General features: G+C 44.3%; 1 protein-coding gene across 1 annotated transcript in view; it reads right to left on the bottom strand.

Moving 5' to 3' along the window:
- Positions 1 to 25,336, bottom strand: part of LOC127009513 (hemicentin-1-like) — a 216,806-nt gene that overhangs the window by 16,058 nt on the left and 175,412 nt on the right. Inside the window, exons 7-9 of the mRNA XM_050882629.1 lie at positions 21,607 to 21,748; positions 10,583 to 10,713; positions 6,075 to 6,234 (exon numbers count right to left, since the gene is read on the bottom strand). Of these exons, the coding sequence (XP_050738586.1) occupies positions 6,075 to 6,234; positions 10,583 to 10,713; positions 21,607 to 21,748 (433 nt within the window). The remainder of the gene's footprint in view (positions 1 to 6,074; positions 6,235 to 10,582; positions 10,714 to 21,606; positions 21,749 to 25,336) is intronic.

Here is a 25,336-nt window from a genome sequence, read left to right on the forward strand (position 1 = left end):
CTGTCTTCCTACTTTTATGTTCTCGGATTCTCTTCTTTTTCCTTCTTTTCTTTTTCCTATTTTTTGGGTTCCGTCTATTCTTCGTTTCTGATCCCTCCCATTCTTTCTTTATGTCCTCGGCAGCTCGCTTCTTTCTACTTCCTTTTCCTTATCTTTCTTTTATACTTCCTGTCTAACCTCCCTTTTCTTACCCTTCCCATTCTTCTACCTTCCATCTCCCTCATCATCACCAGTTTCTTTCTCGTCTTCTCCATTCCCTTCCTGAAATACCCTTTGTATCCCTCTATCTCTCTCAGCCTCTCCCACGCCTGTATTTCCATTGTATCGCGTCTACTTTTCCATCCCCGTGAATTTACATTTTCTTCATCCGTATTCCTGTGATTGGGAAAGTGAAGAGAACGGGTCCTTGTGTGTGTGTGTGTGTGTGTGTATGCGTGATTGTGAGGGGGAGGGGGAAGAGGGAGGGGGAGAGTGTGTGTATATGTGTGGGGAGGAGGGTGAGTGTGTGTGTGTGTGTGTGTGTGTGTGTGTGTGTGTGTGTGTGTGTGTGTGTAAAACTGTAAAACGTGTTGTACATATGCATAGATAAATAGATACAGTTAGATAGAGATAGATAGATAGATAGATACAGAGAGAATGGAAGGAGGAGAAGGGGACAGCCAAGCCACGCAGTCGGCCGAGTAGCCATCCACCAGCCAGACAGCCAGACAGCAATGCAGACCGACAGAGACAGAAAAACAGAAAAAAAACTCGGTCATCCAGGAAGGCAACTCAGATTCCCCCAGCTAGCAAGACAGACAGACAGGCAGACAGACAGACACACAGACAGGCAGACAGACAGACACACAGACAGGCAGACAGGCAGAACGACACTCAGTTACAGCTAGACAAAAATGACCTCCAGAAATTCACGTTTGTTGGCTGTGTCCTCGCTTATTCCCCAATCCTTCCTTCCTTCCTCTTAATTTTTTTTTGGTCTCGCCCACTGTCATTTCCTGTCTTGTTTTTGTTTTTTATTTCTCCTTTTCTTCCCTTTCGTCTGTTTATCTACTTTCTTATTTGTTTGGTCATTAGTTTTATTCCCTTTTCCTTCCTTCCTTCCTTCCTTCCTTCCTTCCTTCACCATGTCTCTTCTATGCACTTTTTCTATTCCTCCTCTTCCCTCCTTCCCATCCCATGCCATTCCCTGCCCTTTCCTCCACCCTCCTCTTCACAACACAGTCCCTTCGTTTCCCTTCCCTTCCCCTTCCTCATTCTTGGCTGCCTTCCCCTTCAGATCCCATCCCTTTCACTTTATTTCATTTCTCTCTATTTACCCTTCGTTCCCCTTCCTCTCCCTCGCCAATCCTTTTCTCTCCATCATTTTTCAATCCTTAACCTCTCCTGCTTTCTTTTCTTTGTCCTCCTTGCTTTCCATTCACTTTTCATCTACTCCCTTCCTCTCTTCTCTCCACCTTCCTCTCCCCTTCATGTCCCATCCCCTACTGCCTTTTCTACCCTTCCCTTTTTCTCCTACCCCCGTCTTCCCTTTTCTTCCCATTTCCTAGCTCATCTTCTATCCTTCTTCCTACTTCCTTCCCTTTCATTCTCCTCAAGTTCCTCTCCTCTCTCTCCACCCTATCTTCCCCTTCATCTACCATCTCCTTAATTATTCTACCCTACTCCCTCCTACCCTTCCTTCTTCCCTCTGTTTTGGCTTCCATTCACCTCCCCTCCCCATCTACTTTAACCTCTTACTCCAATCTTCCTTTACCTTCACTTCCCATCTCTTTCCTTATCATCCTCTCCTCTCAGCCCTACCCATCCTTTCTTCCCTATTCCTTGTCCTTCGTTCACTCTTTTCCCCTTCTCCCCTTCTTCCACCTTTCCTTCTTCACTTCCAATCTTCATCCCTATCCCAGTAATCTCTCCTTCCCTTTCCTTTTTACCCTCTTCTACGCATTAACTTCCCCTTTCCCTCCCCCTTCCTTCCTCTCCTTCCACTCTTCTTTTTCCTTCACTTCCCATCTTCCTTCCTACCCTTCCCTCCTCTCTCTCCACCTTACCTTTACTTTCCATCCCTTTAGCCTCTCTTCTCTCCACCCTTCCTTCCTATTCACATGCTCATCTCCCTCCCTAACCATTCTCCTCTCCTCTCCCTCTACCCCGTCTCACTACCATCTCCGCTATCGCCACTAAACACTCCTGGCGACCATTACCACCAGTACGAGTTGGATTTTTTGCGCTAAATATACACCCATGGCTCTATGTATGTAAATTTGTGGGGGTGACACCGAGCTGATGGGGAGAGGAAGGGAGGAAGGGGATAAGGGAGGGAAGGAGGGAAGGAAGCGAGCTATCAAAGAGGAGGTGGAGGGGAGAGGAAACAAGGAAGGGGAGAATGAAGGAATGAAGGAAGGGTAAGGAATGGGAGGAAGAGGCGCATAAGAAGGGAAGGAAGTGGAATATAGAGGAAGCACTGAAGATGTGGAGAGAGAAAAAATGGAAGGAGCTATGGAAGAAATGTGGGGTGGATGAAAGGGAGAGAGATAAGAAGGGGAGGGAGGAAATGGTTACGGAAAAGGGAGAGAAATGGAAGAGAGAGGACGTATGAGAGATATGGAGGGAAAGATGTGAGGGAAGGGTGAAAAGGAGGAGGTATGGAGAGGAGGAAAAAAGGAAGAGGAGTGGAGGAGAAGAATGGAAAAGGAGTAGCAAGGAATAGAAGAAAGGACGAAAAAGGGAAAGAAAGGGAAGAGAAAAGGAGAGAAATGATGAAGTGAAAGAAGAGTGAGAGGGGAGATAAAACAGGAAGAAGAGGAAAAGGGAGAGGAGAAGCGGGGCGAGGAAGGGAGAATAAATATGGAATGGTAGAGAGAAGGAGGAAAAAAGGGAGAGAAGGAAAAGGAATGAAGAGAACAAGAGTAAGAATTGTTGAAGGAGGAGGAGAAGGAGGAGGAGGAGGAGGAGAGAGAGGGAGAGGCAGGGAAGAAAAAGAAGCAAAAAGAAATGGAGGGGAGGGGAGAAGGGGAGAGGAGGAGAGAAAAAAGAGAGAGAGCGGAGAGAGATACAGAAGTCCAGATACGACCAGAGAGAGAGAGAGAGAGAGAGAGAGAGAGAGAGAGAGAGAGTACATATACCTCTTACTCTCGTTTTTTTCCTCTTATTTCCCCTCCACTCCCCTACATCCCTCCTCTTCCTCCCTCTTCTTTCTCCTCCCTCATTCACGCTTCTGTCTCCCCTCTTTACAATCCCTCTGAGCGCCATACTCTCTCCCCTCACTCCCCTCACTCCCCCCCCTACCCCTACCATCCTCCTCCTCTCCCTCCTCTCTCTCCTTCCCATCTCCTAACCGACACCCTTTTTCCCTTCCCTTTTACTCCTTTCCCCACCTCTAACCCTCTCTTCCCTCTCCATCTCCCCAACCTTCCTCTTCATCCTCTCTCTCCCCTCCACACACCTCCTAGCTTCCTCCTCCTCCTTCTATTCCCCCCTCTCTCTCTCTCCCCTCCCCTTCCGCTGCCCGATTTTCCTCTTCCTCTTCTTCCTTACTCCCCTGCCCTCCTCTATCTTCCTCCTCCTTCTGTACCCCCTCTCTTCCCTTCCCATCCTGTACTCGACTCTCCTCTTCTTCCTCTTCTTCCTCCTCCTCACTCTCATTCCCTCCCCTTCCCCCTCCTCCTCCTCCTCCTCCTCCTCTCTCTTCCTTCCCCTCAGTTTCCCCAACCGACTTCCTTCCTCTCTTTAATATACTCGTCTGTTCGTTATGCTCGGATCCCCCTTCCCTTCCCCTTCCTTTCCCCTCTTTCCCTTCATCTTATCGCTGTCTCTCTTCTCTGCCCATTCATCATCCTTCAACTTTCTCTCTCTCTCTATCACCACTGCGGTTTCTTCCCCTTTCCTCCCCTCATGTTCCCCTTCCCTTCCTCTATTATCAAAATGGCTTTCACTTCTTCCTTTCCAACCCTTCCTCTCTCTTTCCCTCTCCTTCTCTTCTCCCCTCTCCCCTCTTCCATTGTTTTCCCTTTCTTCCAGCTTTCTATCCTTCCCATCTCCTCAATCCAACAATATTAGGTTTTCTTTCGACTATACTTCCCTTCGATCGCTACTGCATTCTTCTAGCAAATCCCTCCTTCCCTCTCCTTTCCCTGTCTCTTCCCTTTTTCTCCTCTCTTTCTCTTCCCTTCCTCTTTCCCTCTCCCTCCTCTTCCCTTACAACCCCCAACATACCATCCCCTCTTCCCTCCACTCCCTTTCTCTTTCACTTTCTCCTCTTTTGACTCCCCTTACAGACGACACAGCTCCCCCTCTACTCCCTCTCTTTCTCTCCTTACTCCCCCTCTCCCCCTCCCTCTCTTTCCCTTCATCCTCCTTTCCTCCTCTTCCCCCCTTCTATACTACTCTCCCTCCTATCCTTCCCTCTCTTTTCATCCCCCCTCCCTTCCCTCCTCCTTTCCTCCCCGGAGTCTTAGAGGGACCCGATAACGCCAAGACTCCCGGATTTAGAAAAAGACAGAATTTCCTCGAGTGTCGTGCATGTTGAGAGAGAGAGAGAGAGAGAGAGAGAGAGAGAAAGGGGGGATAGATTCTTCACTAGTTGTTGTTGTTGTTGTTGTTGTTGTTGTTGTTGTTGTTGTTGTTGTTGTTGTTGTTGTTGTTGTTACTCTTCATATTAGTATCATTATTGTTATTTTTTATGCCTTCAAATGCCTCCCCTTCAACACTCCCCTCTCCCCCTTTAATCTAATACACATATATCTATTTATTTTTATTTTTCTGTTTATTTATATTATTACATTTTTTCATTCCAGTACGTACGATTTTTTTAGCCCTTTCCCACACCCATGTTACTAATCCGTTGGCTTTGCACACCGATCCCTTCCCTCCCCTTCCCTTCCCCTCCCTTCCATGTCCTCCCTTCCCCTCTCTTCCCGTTCAACCCCGTCCCGTCCCGTCCCCTTCCCTCTCTTGCCTTTCCTTCCCTTGTATCTTTTTTCGTCCCCCTTCTGTTCTGTTCCCTTCCTTTCATTTTATTTTTCCTTCCTTTTCTATCCCTTCATTTTATTTTATTTTTTCCTTCCTTTTCTTTCCGTTCCGTCTCATTTTTTTCTTTCCCTTCCTTTTCTTTTCCTTCCGTGTCATTCCTTTACTTTCCTTCCCTTCCATTTCCTCCCTTTTTCTACCCAACTCTTTTCTTCTGTTCGTTTCCTCTGCCTCCTCTCTCCTCCCCTCTATTTCCTTCTTCAGCCCTCGATCCTTTTACTTCACACTTCTTCCCTGTACTTTTTCTCCGTATTCTATCCCCGACTCTTCTTTTCCTTATCTTCACTAACATTTCTTTCTCCCTGCAATCTCTTCTCTAAACCGTTTCATTTCCTTCCCTCCCTCCCTTCCATTAGGCCTCTTTTTCGTGTTTTTACTTTATAAACCTAATGGTCTTTCCTTATCTTCCTCCTCCTCTCACTGCAGTCTCTTCCCACCCTTCCAAACCCTTCCCCTTTCTCTTTTCCTCTCGTTTATCCTTTCTTCTCTTTGCATTCCCTTCCCTACCCTACAAAACCCTTCCCCTTCTCTTCTTCTCTTTCTCTTTCCCTGCATTCTCTTCCCTACCTCTTAAACCCCTTTCATTCTCTTTCCCTCTTGCCCATTCCGCCAACCATTACTTTATTTTCCCTATAATATTGTCCTTTTCCTTTCCCTTTCCTTTCTCTTTCCTCCTCGCAAACTCATCTCTTCTCTTCCCTTCTCTTTCCCTCTCTTTCACCATCCCCTTCTTTCCTCTCTATTCCCTAGTGTTCTCTTCCTTTCCCTTCCCTTTCTTCTCCCTGCAATCTCCTTCTCACTAATCCAGCCCTTCCCCCTTCTCTTTCCCTCCCTCGCTATCCCCTACTTTTCTCTCCTTTCCCTCTTGTTCATTCTACCCCTTCCTCTCCCTTTTCTTCTCCCTGCAATCTCCTTCTCACTAAACCAGCCCTTCCCCCTTCTCTTTCCCTCCCTCGCTATCCCCTACTTTTTTCTCCTTTCCCTTTAACCCTTCCCCTTCTCTCACCCTTCCACACACCCTTCCGCCATCCCCGTCACCCTTCAGTACTCACACTTGACGTCCAGCCTGAGGGGAGGCGAGCCGGCGTCCCCGACCTCGTTGTGGGCGTGGCAGGAGTAGCGGCCGGCCTGTTCCCGCTTCACGCCCTGCAGCACTAGACTCACGTTGCTCACGATCACGCCGGCCTCGAGCTCGTGCTGTAGCGCCACGTTCTGAGGAGGCAGGGACGAAAGGATGATTAAGGAAGGTACGCTTTAAGAAGGTGCGCTTTAAGGAGACATAGACGAGGGACCAGTTAGAGAAATGTTTTAGAATTAGGAAATGAATAGGGGTTAGGAAGGAAGGTTTGAAAAGATGTTTATTTTGCGAAGGAGGTCTTAAAGGACGAGAAGGTGTGTTTTAAGGTTGCAGAAGAAGAAGAAGAAAAGAAGAAAATAGAACAACAAGAACAAGAACAACAAAAAGAACAGGAGCAGGAACAGGAAAAAGAAGAACATGAAGAACAAGAAGAGCAAGAACAAGAAGAAGAACAAGAAGAAGAAAAATAAGCAAAAAAAATATGACCTTCCTTATCACAAAATACTGCAAAGGTCTGAGGATGAGTGGAGGATTGAGGGAAATGAAGAGCGAGAGGAGGATGAAGCAAGTTTGATAACGAGTAGGGAGAGGAAATACTGGCGGAGGAAGGAAGGGAGGGAGAGGAGGAGAGTGGGAATTTAACGAGAGACTCTGAGTAAGGAGGAAGGAAGGGAAGGAACTTTTGTGGGCAATAAAAGCAGACAATAGATAAAACAAGAGAGGAGGGAAGGAGGGAGGGAGGCAATGTAGGAGAGGAGAGCAACCTATAGATGGAGGAATGAAGGTATTATAGAGGTATTATAGAGCTGTTATAAAGATAGAGAGAGAGAGAAGGCTAGTATTAACGATAAGAATAGCAACTTATAGATAAAATGAAAATGGGAAGGGTGGTTAAAGGGAGAAAGGGAAGCAAAGAAATTGGACCGATGCTTTCTCTAACGGGATAAGAGGAGAAGAGATGTAAAAACTGCCACGCTGTCACCTCATCAAAAAGAAAGGAATAAAGATGAGCGTCGATAGAAGCAGGAGTAATCAACACTACACAGATGGGAAGTGAGCGAGTACAGAAAAAAGCAAAAAATCCCTCAGAAACGAGATAAAAAGTGTTTCTACGAAGACTCACATGACCACGCACACGAAGAGAAGGAAAGAGTAATCAACAATAGACGGTTGGAAGGTAGACGGGTACAGAGACGGATTTTAAGTAAGCGAGTATAAAGAATGTTAAAAATCCCTCAGCAACGAAATATAAAGTGGTTCCAAAAGGACATATGTACATCACAACGCAGACGAGGGAAAGGAAAGAGTAATCGAGAGTAGACGGATGGAAGGTAAATGGGACTGACGAAGTTAAAAATCCCTCAGCGATGAAATAAAAATAATGGCTTGAAGAGGATATAAATAGTGGCTTCAAGAGGATATAAACATCACCATGGAGACGAAAGGAAGGAAAGAGCAATCAGAGCGAGACGGATGGAAGGTAAATGGGTACAGACGAGGTTAAAAAAAATCCCTCAGCAATGAAATAAAAAAAAAAGCTGTTTCAAGAGGACATAAACATCATTGACACGAAAGGAAGGAAAGAACAATTAAAGCCAGACGGATGGAAGGTAAATGGTTATAGACGAAGTTTAAAATCCTTCAGCAATGACATAAAAAGTGTTTTGAGGAGGACATAAACATACCCACGAATACGAAGGGAGAGGAAAAGAAAGGAAAATAAGCCACCGCGTCCTTTTTTTATATACAACAAAGGAGACAGCTCAAGGGCACAAAAAAATAAACAATAATAAAAAAAGCCCGCTACTCGCTGCCTTGATATCCGTGTCTAGTAAAAAAAAGATAGCCCTCAGCAGTGGATTAAAAAAGGCGATGATTCTACGAGGAAACAAGCATAGAACACATACAACAGGAAGGAAAGGAAGGGAAAGAAACCTTGAAATCCATATCCAGAAAAAAAATCCCTCCCTCCCAGAAACACTCCAGCTAAGACGAAGCCATGATAAAATAAAACTTAATCTAATCTGAACCATTCCAGAGCCGACTAGAGTGAAAAAGAAAGAAATAAAGATAAAGAGAGAGACGAAGAAGAGCCCCAAGGAAAAATGCAGTTTCATCCGCTCCGTAAAGCAAGCAAAGGAAGAGTAAGATGAGGAATATATTCATTTTATGTACATATCTTTGAGGGTGAGTCACGCGGCCCTGCAGTGTTGCGGGTTGACATGGGGGGGGGGGGGAGAGAGAGAGAGAGTGTGTGTGAGCGTGTGAGCGTGTGTGTGTGTGTGTGTGTGTGTGTGTGTGTGTGTGTGTGTGTGTGTGTGTGTGTGTGTGTGTGTGTGTGTGTGTGTGTTTGTAATCAGACGTAGGAAACAGTCCGGAAACTTGTGTGAATCTTCATGACTTGCTTGTGTGTGTGCGAGTGTGCGTGTGCGTGTGCGTGTCTGTGTGTGTGTGTGTGTGTGTGTGTGTGTGTGTGTGTGTGTGTGTGTGTGTGTGTGTGTGTGTGTGTGTGTGTCCTTCTGACCTGTCTTTTTTCATCTCTCTCTCTCTCTCTCTCTCTCTCTCTCTCTCTCTCTCTCTCTCTCTCTCTCTCTCTCTCTCTCTCTCTCTCTCTCTCTCTCTCTCTCTCTCTCTCTCTCTCTCTCTCTCTCTCTCTCTCTCTCTCTCTCTCTCTCTCTCTCTCTCTCTCTCTCTCTCTCTCTCTCTCTCTCTCTCTCTCTCTCTCTCTCTCTCTCTCTCTCTCTCTCTCTCTCTCTCTCTCTCTCTCTCTCTCTCTCTCTCTCTCTCTCTCTCTCTCTCTCTCTCTCTCTCTCTCTCTCTCTCTCTCTCTCTCTCTCTCTCTCTCTCTCTCTCTCTCTCTCTCTCTCTCTCTCTCTCTCTCTCTCTCTCTCTCTCTCTCTCTCTCTCTCTCTCTCTCTCTCTTTCTCTCCTTCTCAACCCAGCTCTTTTCCTACTGACTAACCTGTCCCTTCTCCCTCCTTCTCTCTATCCCATTACCGTACCTTTCCAGCCTTCGCCTCCCCTCCCTTCCCCTCCCTACCATCACGTCAACTTCTCCCCATCCTCACACTTCCTCACGCAGTCCCTCACTCTCTTCTCCCCGTTACATCTCACTCACAGACCTTCCTCCATCTCACTCCCTTAAGGTCTCCTGATACCACTTCACTCCACATTATTGCTTCCCAACCATCGTTTGCTTGCTGCACATTTATCATCTTTAAGGTTACCACACCATATCGTCAAGTGTAGGTACTGTGTGTTATGTTTTTGAGAATTATTTGATTTAAGGATGCAAAAAAAAACTACGCCCGGGATAATTGTAAGCAATCAATCATATGACTTTTTTGCCCGAGTATGAAAAAAATATAGATGTTAAAAGGATGCACTCATGATAGTTAAAAATAATAATAGGACTTTTTTTAGGCGTGGCCGCATCAGAATACAACGTGAAAACTCAATATTTTAGAAATAGTTAATTTTCTAAGTTGTTTTATTATGTGTTATACTTGAAAAAGCTTTGAGTCTATGGCATTTTTTTCTAATATTCAAAATCTAGAGTAAGCATTCTGAGTGTTATAATCTTTCGTCGGGATAATTCTCAAGCATGAACATCGTTACTCCGCGCCGTCTGTTACTCACCTTGAAATATGCAAATGACCCACTTCTGTGTAATAACCCATAGATTTGGAACCCTTGTCTACATGCTAACCACATTGCAGGCTCAGCTTCCCTCTCCGTCCCTTTCTTTCCCTTCTCTTCCTCCTCACTTTCCCTTCCTTTCCTTTCCTCTTCTTCCTTCATCTCCCTTTCTGTTATTTCCTTCCCGTTCCTCTTCCTTCTCTTTCCTTTACTTCCTCTCCTACCTTTCCCTTCTCTCCCTTCCTCTTTCTTCTCACTTTCCCTTCCTTCCTCTTTTTTTTGTTTCCTTTCCTATTCCCTTCCCAGTCACTTACCTTCTCTTTCCCTTCCTTCTTATCCTACCTTTCCCCTCTCTCCTTTTTTCTTCCTCACTTTCCCATCTTTCCTCTTCCTTCATCTCTCTTCCTATTTTCCTCCCATTCCCTTCCCTTCGTTTCTCTTTCCTTCTTCTCATATCTTTCCCTTCTGTCCCCTTATTTTCCTGTTCCTTCCTTTCCTTTTCCTTTTCCATCAACTCATTTTCCTCCCCTTCCCATTGTCCTAGTGTAATGGGTTCTTCCCACCACAGGTTCAAAGGCCAGTGAGACGGAGATGAGCACTGAGGCTATGCACACCTATAGCATATCCCCACAACCTTACCATTACCGTATATATCCTTCCCTTCCTTTCCCTGTCCTCCTTATCCTTCTCTTCCCTTCTCGTCCATCTGCCCCTCATCCTTTGTCCCTTATATTCTCTTCCTTTCCTTTCTCAGTCCCCTTGTCCTCCCTTCTCCCTTCCATTCTCACCTCCAAACAAACCTAACCTAACCTAACCTAACCTAACCTGCCCTCAAAGACTCACGTTGTGCCGCCAGCTGACGTGTGAGACTGGCGGGTTGGCGTGGACGGAGCACTCGAAGTAAACGTCGTCGCCTTCCTTGATGTTGGAGGCGTCCAGCGAAGAGCCGAACCTGGCCGAGGCGGTGGGCAGGTCTGGAAGGAGGGAGAGACGAGGGTGTGGTGAGTGACGGGGGAAGAGAGAAAGTGGGGAGGAAGGGATGCGGCTGATGAAAGGAAGGAAGAAGGGTGCAAATGGAGAGGAAGGGATGTGAGGAAAGAGAGGAAGGTAAGTGATGATCATTTATTTGGAATGTTGAAGTGAAGGAGAGAGAGGGGCGAAGGGATGGGTGTGGAAAAAGTAAGGAAGGGTTGTGTGATGATGGTTATATGCAAGTTTAGGAGAGATGGGCAAAAGGAAGGATGAGATTGTAGAGAGGAAGGAAGGGACAGGAGAAAAGGGACAGAATGTATATCGGAGGGAGAGTGGGGAAAAAGGACTGGGAGGGAAGAGAAGAAGGAGCTGAGAAAGGAAGGGGTCGCGGGAGAGGGGAAGGAAGGGATGGATGGGAGAGAAGAGAGGGAGGAAGGGATGGGACTGAAGGGAAGAAGAGGTGAAACTGTGGAGAGAAAGAAAGGCGTGGGGGAATGAGGAGAGGAAAGAATGGCACTGAAGAAGAGAAAGGGATGGGAGAGAAGGAAGCGTGAGAAAGAGGGAGAGAGGAAGAGGTGGGATTAATGAGGGGGAAAAAGGGATGGAACTGAAGAGGGGGAGAAAGGGATGGGGATTGGAGGGAAGGGAGTGTGGAGAGTAAGGCTGATGAAAAAAGAGTTGATAGGATTGGGGGAAAGACAAGATGAAAGAAATAGCAGGTGGAGATGACAGGGCGAGAATGACAGCGAGGGAAGAGGGAGGGATACCATGAAAAAAAAGAGGAAGCAAAGAGAAAACAGAGACAAAAATGATAGAAAAGCAAGGATGATGGAGAAAGGAGGAGTGGATTAATATGGCAGAGAGTGAGACATAGAAGAAGAGGGAAAAAATGATGATGACAGGATAAGGATTTGGGGATGAGGAAAGTTCATAAGAAAACAAGGTACCCGATAGACCATTCCTATATTATAACAATCAATTAAAGAACATATACCATACAACCATACCTCTGCTACCCCTCCACTTCCCCCTACCTCCATCACCTCCATTCCCTTTTTGCTACACACTCAGTTAAAAAAGAATATAGGAGCAAAATATGTCTTGTGACGAGGTTCATGCAGACAAGAGACTGTGTGTGATGGTGACGGTGAGGGGGCTGAAACTGGGAGTGGGTAGAGAGAGTGAAAGTTAAAGGGATGCAGTAACAGGTAGTGAAAATGTTATGGGGCTATAGCGAAGAAGGGAGAGGAGAGGAGAGGCGGGTAGGCGGTGTTTCAGGGAGAGGGTGGATATGGGAGGCATGTAGGGGAATGGAAGGGTTTGAAGGGGCTGGAGATAGTATACAGAGCATTTTTTTTTTTATCTTTTCTGACCTCAGTAGCATAGCACCCCTTATACTGAAGTCGAAAGAAAACGAAATAGCAAAAAAAAAAAAAAAAAAGAAAAAGATACCTATCTATTCATATATCTCTGTTTCTTATTCATTTCCTTGTTGAGCTATCTATCTATCTACTTACATATCAATATCTTTACGTTTAACTATTTAACAACACACAAAAAAACCTTCCCCCCAAACACACTTACTCATACACCCAAGAAAAAAAACATAATTATAGAAAGCCAACCAACAAATCGATTCCCGTTACACTGATAGTCAATTCCTCTCTCTCTCTTAATTAATCTAACCCACCTCTATCTTTTCTTATATTTATTTTTTCCTAAGAGAGTCGAGTCCCCGAGAAGGCCCACTGAGGGTATTTACTGTAGGAGCCGTTCGACAAGATGCCACATAAAGTACTATTGCTTAAACTGGCCCAATAGCGCTATCGACAACGTGGATTAGAAATTGGCTTGGGGGAACGAGGAAGTTGACCCCCATCTCCCATCCCTGCCTCTACCTCAATCCCCCCCCCCTCCCCCCGACGCCCCCACTAGACCCAAGCCTCCCCCTCAGCCCCTTCCCCTCTAGCTCACGTATAGTCAGGCCTTTCTTAAGTTAGAGGCGAAGTAAGGAATTGAGGACAGAAGAGGGACAACAATGCAAATATGAAAATAAGAAAGATGTCTAAAGGATAAGTAATAAAGGACAAAAAACGTGAAATTATGTAAATACAAAAATAGGAAAGATGGAAGCAGAGGAAAAATTGTGTCTAGAAAAGGAAAGAGACTGGAGAGAAAAGGAAAAAGAGAGATATACAGAGAAAGATGAAAGTATTACAGCCTTGATTAAGCCAACAGAAAGAATGTGAGTTACGAGGAAAAGTTATGAAAACGCCTTAGTCTTGCAGTGGAAAAATATTGCCTGCTGATAATTCTGATGATGACGATGATGATTATGGCAGTTTCAGAAGAAGTGGAGACCGGCATCAGTAGTTCTCAAGAGTGTTCGGTATGGCGGCTGGACTGCACTGGATTTGACTGGACTGAACTGGATTTGACTGGACTGAGCTGGATTTGACTGGACTGAACTGGATTTGACTGGACTGAACTGGATTTGACTGGACTGAACTGGATTTGACTGGACTGAACTGGATTTGACTGGACTGAACTGGATTTGACTGGACTGAACTGGATTTGACTGGACTGAACTGGATTTGACTGGACTGAACTGGATTTGACTGGACTGAACTGGATTTGACTGGACTGAACTAGATTTGACTGGACTGAACTGGATTTGACTGGACTGCACTGGATTTGACTGGACTGAACTGGATTTGACTGGACTAAACTGGATTTGACTGGACTGAACTGGATTTGACTGGACTGAACTGGATTTGACTGGACTGCACTGGATTTGACTGGACTGAACTGGATTTGACTGGACTAAACTGGATTTGACTGGACTGCACTGGATTTGACTGGACTGAACTGGATTTGACTGGACTGAACTGGATTTGACTGGACTGAACTGGATTTGACTGGACTGAACTGGATTTGACTGGACTGAACTGGATTTGACTGGACTGAACTGGATTTGACTGGACTGAACTGGATTTGACTGGACTGAACTAGATTTGACTGGACTGAACTGGATTTGACTGGACTGCACTGGATTTGACTGGACTGAACTGGATTTGACTGGACTAAACTGGATTTGACTGGACTGAACTGGATTTGACTGGACTGAACTGGATTTGACTGGACTGCACTGGATTTGACTGGACTGAACTGGATTTGACTGGACTAAACTGGATTTGACTGGACTGCACTGGATTTGACTGGACTGAACTGGATTTGACTGGACTGAACTGGATTTGACTGGACTGAACTAGATTTGACTGGACTGAACTGGATTTGACTGGACTGAACTGGATTTGACTGGACTGAACTAGATTTGACTGGACTGAACTAGATTTGACTGGACTGAACTAGATTTGACTGGACTGAACTGGATTTGACTGGACTGAACTAGATTTGACTGGACTGAACTGGATTTGACTGGACTGAACTAGATTTGACTGGACTGAACTAGATTTGACTGGACTGAACTAGATTTGACTTGACTGAAGTAGATTTGACTGGACTGAACTGGATTTGACTGGACTGAACTGGATTTGACTGGAATGAACTGGATTTGACTGGACTGAACTAGATTTGACTGGAATGAACTGGATTTGACTGGACTGAACTGGATTTGACTGGACTGAACTGGAATGACTGTCAACGTCTGAAACAGGTGGCACGTCCGATACGGTTCACCGGATTAGTTTGAGGAAAGACAAACACGTGAGGCCGAGCAACAAGGCGAGGCAATAACTCTTCCTTTTATGGTAAGAGAAAATGGACTGAGAGCAACAAAAAGAATACAAACACTATATATCGAAAACCAGGTAACAAAATAAATAAAAGAATGAGTAAGGGAGTTTGTGGGCATACGCTATAGCTGGTCGTGGCCTCGCTGCTCATCTCCGTTGCATATGTGTCCTTGAGTCCGTGGTGAATAAGAATCCATCCGAAAAGAAAAGCAGGTACCGAAAAAAAAAAAAATGAGTAAGGAAAATTGTGGGCATATGCTATAGCTGACAGTGGCCTTGGTACCCATCTCCGTCGCATTAATACTTGAGTCTGTGGTGGATAAGTACCCATGATAATATTCCAGAAGCGTTTACATACACCCCATTTTCCTCGTTATTTATTCCCCTATAAGGTGCCACCATTACAATATATAACGGAGCGATACAAGGGACGCAAGAGGACGAGCCGGCGGACACGGGCGAAGAGCGGCTAAAATATATACCGCCGGGTCGCCAGCTGTGTGGGCGGAACACGGCCGGCTGAAGCGTCCCAGCATCCATTTATTCTTCCAGTGGCGGCCGCGGCGGCCATCTGTCCTTCCTTCCTGGGCTCCTGAGGCTCAATAGGACCGGCGTATTTCAGCACCTACGCAGCACTTCATAGATAGCCTGTTTCTATTTTTTTCTTTGTTTTTTTACGCTTAGGAAGGCGAAGCAATGGTTTAGAAAAATACTTTGCAGAACGCCCCCCAAAATATTTTTCTACATGTATGACAGAAAATATTGCCCCCCAAAATCATTTGAGGTATATTTAAAGGTGTCGATATTTCCCTCGTAATTGAAGATATTGAAAATGACGCACAGGAGTTACGTATTTAATAACGTAATAATAATAATAATAATAATAATAATAATAATAATAATAATAATAATAATAATAATAATAATAATAATAATAATAATAATAATAATAGTAATAATAATAATAATAATGTTGATATTAGTAATGAGAAAATAATAAATAAAAATAACAACAATAATATTAATAACCAAGCCTATAGCAACACATTCTGCCACTCGAACGAAATTTGAATCTAGTCTTTTATCGTCTACGTTAATCTACCTTTTTTTTTTTTATTGGTGCTGCGCGTTGAAAGAGTAATTTTTTTTCCCACCACATATACTGAAAAAAAAATATATATCCAATCATAAACGTGCTATACAGTGATGCATTTGATCGCACACACAATAAATGTTTCGTGCACTCCAGTTCGCCCTGAGAGAGCAAGATCCTCGTAAGATTAATTTCCTTCCCCGGCTGCCTCGCGGTAACGACTCTGCCAGATTCACTCAGCCTCGCCGTTAGTCCGCTCCCATCCCTCGCGGCCTTAGCACGTTCACTTTCACATTATCGGGGCGTTTCTCCTTGACTAACTCGCCTGTCCTTTAGCTCCGATCACCGTGAGAACTTACTTTAGGAACCATTAAAAGCTGGAAACTGTAATTCAGCCCCAAAAGGAAATAAGTAACTTTCATTTATCTGTATCTTTATCGGATCATTATTGTGTCCATCTCGCTCCTACACTTAACGTTGCAGCAGCGCCCATGTTCTTGAAATTTGTTAACAGGATCCGAGAACTTCATTACTATCGGTTCATTTAGTGTTTATTTATTTGTATATAGTATTGGTTGCTACTAATTTTTGCGTTGCAGTGCACATGTTCTAGGAGTTAATAAGCAGAATCAGTTATCCAGTTTGTTTGTGTGTTTCTGCTGTGGTCTAGATCGTATCACAAAATAGCAAATGTGTTTTATGTATACCAGTGACATTAATCGATCACTCTCCTATAATAGCCCTCCCTTCCTTTTGTACTTTTACGAACCATTTTTACTAACTGTTACTTTTTTTTTACATCAAAGTATCAATTTCTATCAGTATAAAATGGTGTAAAACTTATGTCTAGATAAAGGGACAAAGTGAATTATGGGTGGAACTCACTGCTTGCGAAAAACACTTTAGAAGCTGCCGTGAGGTTTTTGAGCTGATAATAAGTGACATCTCTTACTTAGTCGTTCTATTTATCTATATATTAATCTTACTAATAAATACAAGAGCAAAATACCACGTGAACAGCCTTTAATACAATCACTGGACTGGCTTTTGATCGATGGAATATGAAATGAGCGAAAACCAAGCCAAACAAACAGCTATCCATATTTGTGAGCAGCCCACGTTTCCATCTGACGCTTCACATTTTTTCGTCCTCGGAGTCAGGAAATAGTTTCATGGTCGGCTGTATCTCCCATAACTCGGCCTCTTCACCAGCCTTTTATTATTTCGTTCATATGGCGATGATAACAATTCGTCTCTTTCAACAGCCCAGAGTTCTGTTGTACTTTCTCGACTCTTATGATTATTCCTTGTATAAATGTGAAAGAGTGAATGAGTGAGCCACAGAATATTTATTTATTTACTTATAGTTTAGTTGATTTATTAGAGTTTTACAATAAGACGAGGCAGACTAAATATGAAAAACGCCGATAAGAAAAAAAATAGACAAGCAAAAAGAGGGAAGGAAAAGAAGCAGAAACAAAACAAAACAGAAACAAAAGAAGAAAATGAAAAAAAAGAAATGAAGCCAAAGAAACAAAAAAAAAAAAAAAAGAAAGAAAGAAAAAAAAAGAAGAAGAAAAAGAAGCAGAAAAAACAAAACAATGGCTAAAGAAGAAAAATGAGGTAAAAGAAGAAAAAAAGAGGCAAAATTAGAGAAAAAAGTGTCAGAATCAAAAATGCAAGAGAAGGAAAAGAAGAAAAAGAAGACGAAGCAGAACCAGAAGCAAACGAAAGACGTAGAAGGAAAAGAAAATGAAGAAAAAACAAAATAACGAGGAGAACTAAAACCAAAAAGAGGCAGAAACAAAAGAAAATCGTCTACGCATTTTTTCCGTAACCAAAATGCCGTAAAAGGAAGTTCATCTAATACGCGGATCGTTTGGTCAGCCCCCCTAGACCCCATAAACCCCTTTCTTATAACAGAGAGGACAGATCAAGGAAAATCATGCAATATGTAAAGCCTCGGAATCCCTCTGTCTTTCCCAAATGACGTTTAGTGACTCTCTGCCCTGTCCCCCTCCCCTACCCCCCCAACACACACACACACACACACACACACACACACACACACACACACACACACACACGCACACTCATTCCCCCCCACAAAAGAACACACACAAAAACACATGCACACACAGATCAGTAAGTAAACATAAGTAAAATAAATAAATAGATAAATTAAAAAAGAAAAAGCAAAGAGAGAAATATATAAAACTTAAATTATCTTTCCACTCTCCCCCATAAAAAGTCCTCACCTTTTTTTTTATATCCTCGAGACGTTCTGAGGCGCGGAATCTCTCCCTCCCTTCTTCCCTCCCTCTCTCTCCCTGTCTCCCGCCCCCGTACTCCCGAAATGGCGTAGTGTACAGGGGGCATTTGTTCCCTTAATACATCACACTCTGCATGATTGGTGTGCATCACTCTAAATGCAGCCGCGGTCCATTTATCACGTCAACACACACACACACACACACACACACACACACACACACACACACACACACACACACACACACACACTCTTTCCCCTTTCCCTCCCTCTCTACCCCCCCTTTCTCTCTTTCTCTCTCTTTGTCTGTCGATATATCTATGCTTTTTTCTTCTTCTTTTTCTTTCTCTTTCTCTCTTTGTATGTCTCTGTCGCTGCCTCTGTTTCTATCTCTGTTCCAATGTATCTGTCTGTCTGTCTGTCTGTCTGTTTATCTGTCTGTCTGTCTGTCTGTCTGTCTGTCTGTCTGTCTGTCTGTCTGTCTCTCTCTCTCTCTCTCTCTCTCTCTCTCTCTCTCTCTCTCTCTCTCTATCTCTCTCTCTCTCTCTCTCTCTCTCTCTCTCTCTCTCTCTCTCTCTCTCTCTCTCTCTCTCTCTCTCTCTCTCTCTCTCTCTCTCTCTCTCTCTCTCTCTCTCTCTCTCTCTCTCTCTCTCTCTCTCTCTCTCTCTCTCTCTCTCTCTCTCTCTTCTCTTTTATCTCTCTAATCTCGCCGTGTCCGCCATAACGCTGCATCACCCGGCGTCATCAATCGCTATTATTCCGAACATTACTCTGCCCTGTCCGGGAAATGCGTGTCTGGCCTGCACCCACTTTGGTCTATGCTTCCTGCCGCACTACGAAGCCCCACGGTACGGTATGGTATGGGGACGTGTTATTTGCTTGCTTGTTTGTGTGTCTAGGTTGTTGTGGTTGTTAATATTGTTGTTGTTGGTGGTGGTGGTGGATGTGATGGTGTTGGTTGCGGTGGTATTACTGTTGTTGTTGTTGTTGTTGTTGTTGTTGTTGTTGTTCGTCCATTCATTATGCTACTACTACAACTATTACTACCACTTTTATTTCCACTACCATTGCCGCTACCACTACTACTACTACCACTACTACTACTACTACGACTACGACTACGGCTACTACTACTACTACTACTACTACTACTACTACCACAGTCTTCTCTGCACCCTAGTTTTATAATGACCGAAACCTTCCTGTCCCATTTATCATACCAACACATTAATTAAACCAGCCTCTCCTCCTCTGCCCTTGTTCAAACAGTACTTGTAACCTCGATTTCCTCATCATTATCCTTCCTTACTCATACTGATTACTCCGACATCAACCTTTGCCTGTCTTATAAGAACCTAAAGCTGTAGTTTCTCATTCATCTTACTGACATCTGGTTACTCTGTCACTGAACGCTTTGTCTTGTGCTAAAACTACCCAAAGCCTCATTTCGTCCATTTATCATACTGACATACTGATTACTCCGGCATCACCTACCCTTCACCTTGTCTTAAAACTACCTAACCCTTCAATTTCTTCATTCATCTTCACTGACATGCTGGTTACTTCGTCTTCATCTGCTTTGTCCGTCTTCTGAGAGTGCCAACAACCTCAGCTCGTCCATTAATCTTACTGATATCCTGATTACCTCGGCAAAATATATATGCTTTCCCTCTTGTCATTAAAGTACACAAAGCCTCAATTCGTCAACTCAGTTTACTAAGAAGCTGATTATTCAAAGACCACCTACTCTTCTTCGTGTTAAAAATACTAACCACCCCCAATTCGTAATCCTAACACATAATACAAGTCTCCACCACTTCGTTATTGCAAAATGTCAATGGTGTTTCATATATATAGAGGATTTGAGGCTTAATTTTCAACACATGAACTAGTTGATATATGGGTACCTGGGGAAACCTGGGAAACGTAAACTGTGGTAACCCAGGTGTCACTCTGGCCATGCGCTCCTGGGTTCTTACCTACCACAAGGGCTAAGGCGAAGGAGATGAGAACTGAGGCCACGCGCAGCTATAACGTATGGCCCAATCTCTACCTTAACTATAGTTCAATATGAGGAAATATAACGCAGGTCTCAGGTACCAAAGAGAGCAATCGATATCCAGTTGTGTGTTTTCTACCTGGAATAGTCTCCCACTCAAAAAAGAAAAAAGGAGAGCCCGCTAATCACTGCTCCTGTAAAGTAAAATAGAAATGAGTGACCACCGGAGAGGTCAATTTCGGATATAAATGGTACCTAACATGTAGAGGAGTGATAGCTTGCTCTTCAACGTGAGAAAGTGGAACACATATCTCAGGCAATGTACAGAACAGTCGATATCCAGTCATGTGTCTTCAGCTTCCAACACCTCTTCCCCCGCGATGAAAGTCAAGTGGCGGTGTCCGTGGCTTTTACCAGGTTTTCAAAAGGGTTCGCGACTTTCAAAAGGTTACGAACTAATACATAATGCAGACCTTCTTACTACTCTCTCTCCGCCTTGGCTGCTACGTACTTGCTCTATTACACAGTGTCCTCTCACTCACCTCTCACAGTTCGAAAGTCGGTCCGGTAAAACTTAAAATTAACTCTCTATTCCTTAACCAATACAGACATTATACAGATCTACTTCATACTCTCTCCCCGCCTTGGCTGCTACGTACTTGTTCTATAACACAGTGTCCTCTCACTCACCTCTCTCACGGTTCGAAAGTCGGTCCGGTGAAACTTAAAATGAACTCTCTATTCCTAAACCAATACAGACATTATACAGATCTACTTCATACTCTCTCCCCGCCTTGGCTGCTACGTACCTGTTCTATTACACAGTGTCCTCTCACTCACCTCTCTCACGGTTCGAAAGTCGGTCCGGTGAAACTTAAAACGAACTCTCTATTCCTAAACCAATACAGACATTATACAGATCTACTGAATACTCCCTCCCCATCTTCGCCGCTCCCTCCTTCACTATATGGACTTAGCCAACTATATACTTCATAGCGCACTGCCTCTCATTCGCCTCCTTCACAGTTCTAAGGTCGGTCTGCTAAAACTTTAATGGACTTTCTATTCCCTAACTTTATCGATATTTTCCTCGCGAGGGGGCGCTAGTTGGAGTGCTCCTCCTTATTTACAATCAAGAGGAACCTGTTTTCCTTCTCCGCGCGCCAGGGTTTATGTGCCATTAGGGCGGAAGGTGAGCCAGTGGGTGCGGGGTGCCACCTATCAGAGAGAGAAGAGAGCGTTCGTTCTTTTAGTTTTAGTCATCAACGTGTTTGTGTGTTGGGGGGGAGGGGGAGGTGGGGTTGTTTTTGTTTGTTTGTTTCTTTGTTTGCTCGTTTCTATATTTGTGTGTGTGTATGTATGTATTTGAATGTTTGTGTGTATTTGTGTGTTAAAGAATGTTTTCTCTCTCTCTCTCTCTCTCTCTCTCTCTCTCTCTCTCTCTCTCTCTCTCTCTCTCTCTCTCTCTCTCTCTCTCTCTCTCTCTCTCTCTCTCTCTCTCTCCCCAAAGCGAACATTTCAATCCCTAACGCAAACTAAAGTAATACTGGGATATTTTCTGATGTATAAACCTACACCACTAAAACACACAAAAGAATTAAAGATATAGATAATAGATAGATGATTAGCAAGTCAATAAGAGAGAAATCCCCACCCTAGTTTTCTCACTCTAGTTTTTCCATCCTTATCCTGCCTCTCCCTTGACCCTCGTCCCCTCACCCTTCAAACCTCGCAGCCAACTCGACCCTTCTCTCATTCCCCTCCCAGACTACTCACAGTGCACGGTGAGGTTGAGTGTGTCCTCCAGCTTAGACAGGTCGGCGTGAGTCTCTGCCTGGCATCGCAACACCGCGCCGTCGTCCTCGTGCTGCGGCGTGAAGGTGAGGCTGCTGGTGGTGACGTTGCCATCCGCTGAGGTCTGGTGAAGAGGCGAGGGACGACAAGTGAGTCAAGAAAGGACTGAAGTGAGGGAGATACAGAAAAGGGACCTGGTAGCTTCACGTGGGTGGGATGCTTTGGGAAAATGTGTCTCTTCTTGTGCATGGTGTTAATTAGAAGACGATCAGAGCGTTTGGCTGAGAAAATGATGTCAGTGGCTCAAAAATTGCCCATCCATACGTGTCCTAAACTGCTTCCTCTCCTCTTTGCACTTATTTTAATGTTTGGTGATGGATGTTTCCTTTCCCTTCACTCCCCATCGGATACTTGCTGACGTCACCCATTCTGCGTGGGCTTAATATTCTGCTGCTAACTGGTATGCCTCTGTGTATCTTTCGTAAATAATATCTAACATGCGGGTCAGTAACATAACGCCTCACAAACATCCGGGAGGTAGAGCTAAAAGGTGTTCAAAGACGAGTGAATATGAAAGTTGCGTAAAATACGAGGAAATATAAAAATAAACATTGGGTTAGGTAACAGCGAAAGGTTGAAGGTATATTGTTGGGCTTTAAGAAAAACAGTTGAGCTTGGGCGGGTTAAAACACGTGAATAACTGAGAACACGGACGAGCGAAGAAAAAACAATAAACCAAGAACTGCAAAGGTCAGAACAGAGAAGTTGGCGGAAAGAAATACATAAAATCACGTTCTTTGCCGGAGCAGGATGGAGTTCACTGATATCAGAGAGAGATAAACTGCAAACGTTGGGAGAGGCATTTTTCCTGCACTGAACTAATGATGAGTGATGAAGATGGTGATGATGCTTCGGGAACAAAACAATGGAATCCTGAGCCATTCACTTAACCCCGTAGCAGCGACGGGCTAAATTTGTGGCCTTACCGTGTACAGCGACGGGCTAAATTTGTGGCTTTACAGTGTACAGCGACGGGCCAAATTTGTGGCTTTACCGTGTACAGCGACGGGCCAAATTTGTGGCCTTACCGTGTACAGCGACGGGCCAAATTTGTGGCTTTACCGTGTACAGCGACGGGCCAAATTTGTGGCTTTACCGTGTACAGCGACGGGCCAAATTTGTGGCTTTACCGTGTACAGCGACGGGCCAAATTTGTGGCCTTACCGTGTACCAGCGACGGGCCGAGTTTTTTGCCATGATATAAACCCCCAAAAATAGATGATGCATAAACTGATCACAAATTGGTTGATACATATTATGAAATGGTTTGTGTGTGATGATTTTTTTCTCATTTTTCTCGCTTGGAGGGCCCTTTAAGAAACATGATCCCCGCAACTACCGGGTTAAAACTGTAATGTACAATGTTTGTGAAGATTAAGAATGTTATTTAAGTATTAGTGACCGATTTTGAAGTTGGAGAGCAAAGGAAGGGAAAAACTAAGAGATACAGGACCATGCAGAATTAGATATGTAACGAGAATGTATGTTGTGTTGCTCTTCAGAATGGGTTGAAACTTTAAAATGTAAAAAATAAAGAAAGAAAAAAATAAGAGGCGCAGGGTCATACATAAACAGTTCTGTGACGAGAATGTACGTTGTGCTACTCTTCAGAAAGGGTTGAGAAAAGCAGTGGAAGGAAAAGAAAGGAAAAGTAAGGGATATAGAACAATGCAGAGTCAGTTATGGGATTTGAATGTATATTGTGTTACCATACAGCAAGGGTTGAGAAAAGCAGTGGAAGGAAAAGAAAGGAAAAATAAGGGATACAGAACAATGCAGAGTCAGTTATGGGATTTGAATGTATATCGTGTTACTTTTTTTACAGCTAAGGGAACAGCTCAAGGGCAACAATAAAAGCCCGCTAATCGCTGTTCCCACAAAGACAAAAGAAATAAGTGGCCAAAAGAGAGGTCAATTTCGGGAGGAGAGGTATGGGATTTGAATGTATATCGTTTTACTATACAGAAAGGGTTGAGAAAATAAGTGGAAAGTAAATATAGAAAAAAGAGAGGCACAGGATAACGCAGAATGAGTTATATGACGAGAAAGTATGATGTGTCTACAGAAAAGGTTGAGAAAGAAGTGGATAGAGACGAGAATATGGTCGGCATTATAAGACAGCTTCGCTTCTCACATAAGATATTTCTAAAGGTCAAAGAGGGGGTCAGTCGGGTTCTAATGAGTGTTCCTTCAGGTTCATGATACAAAAGAAGGGTCAAACTACCACCAATGTCATAGAACTATCCCTGGAAATCCCCACAACTCCTACGAAAGCCTTGTCAAATGTGTGTTCTTGGGCGGCGAAATGTCTTGCAATACGACTCTATAAGTTGTCTTTACTCTTCAGAAAGGAGTTGAAAATGAGGTAAAAAGTAAACAAAGGAAAAGTAAAACCTCGGTAACCATGTAAAATTACCTTAGTTGAGAGCTGAAGTTTAGGGTATGAGGCTAAAGCTACTAAGAGCACAACACCTTTCGGATTAGGCCTTAAACCCCTTCTCTGGAGCCTCCCCCAACGGCATTAATGGGCAAGGTGTTAGGAGGGAGCCGGAGAAGGGGAGGCGCTGGAGTGCGAATAGGGAACGTTGAGAGGGAGGGGATGGCAGATCGTTCAGGAGGAAAAGGGAGAGAGGGAGGGATGCATCTTCCAAAGGGTGAGTGGAAGGGAATGCACTTGGGAAGGGAGGAAAACGGTGAGGCTGGAGGGCGAAAAGGGAGGAGAAAGGGAGGATTAACCAAACTGTTCTCTCACACCTCTTCCCTTCCCTTTCCTTTCCTTTCCTTTCCTTTCCCTTCCCTTCCCTTCCCTTCCCTTCCCTTCCCTTCCCTTCTCTTCTCTTCTCTTCTCTTCTCTTCTCTTCTCTTCTCTTCTCTTCTCTTCTCTTCCCTTCCCTTCCCTTCCCTTCCCTTCTATTCCCTTCCCTTACTTTCCCTTCCCTTCGCTTCGCTTCGCTTTGCTTTGCTTTGCTTTGCTTTGCTTTGCTTTGCTTTGCTTTCCTTCCTTCCTTCCTTCCTTCCTTTCCTTTCCTTTCCTTCTTCCATTTTTCTTCCTTTCCTTTTCCTCTCCTCTTCTCTTCTCTTCTCTCTTCTCTTCTCTCTCTCCTCTCTCTCTCTCTCTCTCTCTCTCTCTCTCTCTCTCTCTCTCTCTCTCTCTCTCTCTCTCTCTCTCTCTCTCTCTCTCTCTCTCTCTCTCTCTCTCTCTCTCTCTCTCTCTCTCTCTCTCTCTCTCTCTCTCTCTCTCTCTCTCTCTCTCTCTCTCTCTCTCTCTCTCTCTCTCTCTCTCTCTCTCTCTCTCTCTCTCTCTCTCTCTCTCTCTCTCTCTCTCTCTCTCTCTCTCTCTCTCTCTCTCTCTCTCTCTCTCTCTCTCTCTCTCTCTCTCTCTCTCTCTCTCTCTCTCTCTCTCTCTCTCTCTCTCTCTCTCTCTCTCTCTCTCTCTCTCTCTCTCTCTCTCTCTCTCTCTCTCTCTCTCTCTCTGCGTGATCACGTGCTTCCTCCACTCCCGCTCCACGCCTCCGCCAATCTCTTTAGTGTCTCTCCCAGCCGTCAAGCAATCACACACCCACGCACTCAACGCCTTCCCAGCACTCTACGGCCACCTAGGGCACTGTTGTTGAGGCTTACTGATCCTTGAGCTGCTTGTCTTTCTCATTGT

The sequence above is a fragment of the Eriocheir sinensis genome, chromosome 41, assembly GCF_024679095.1.
Source record: "Eriocheir sinensis breed Jianghai 21 chromosome 41, ASM2467909v1, whole genome shotgun sequence".
NCBI lineage: Eukaryota > Metazoa > Arthropoda > Malacostraca > Decapoda > Varunidae > Eriocheir > Eriocheir sinensis.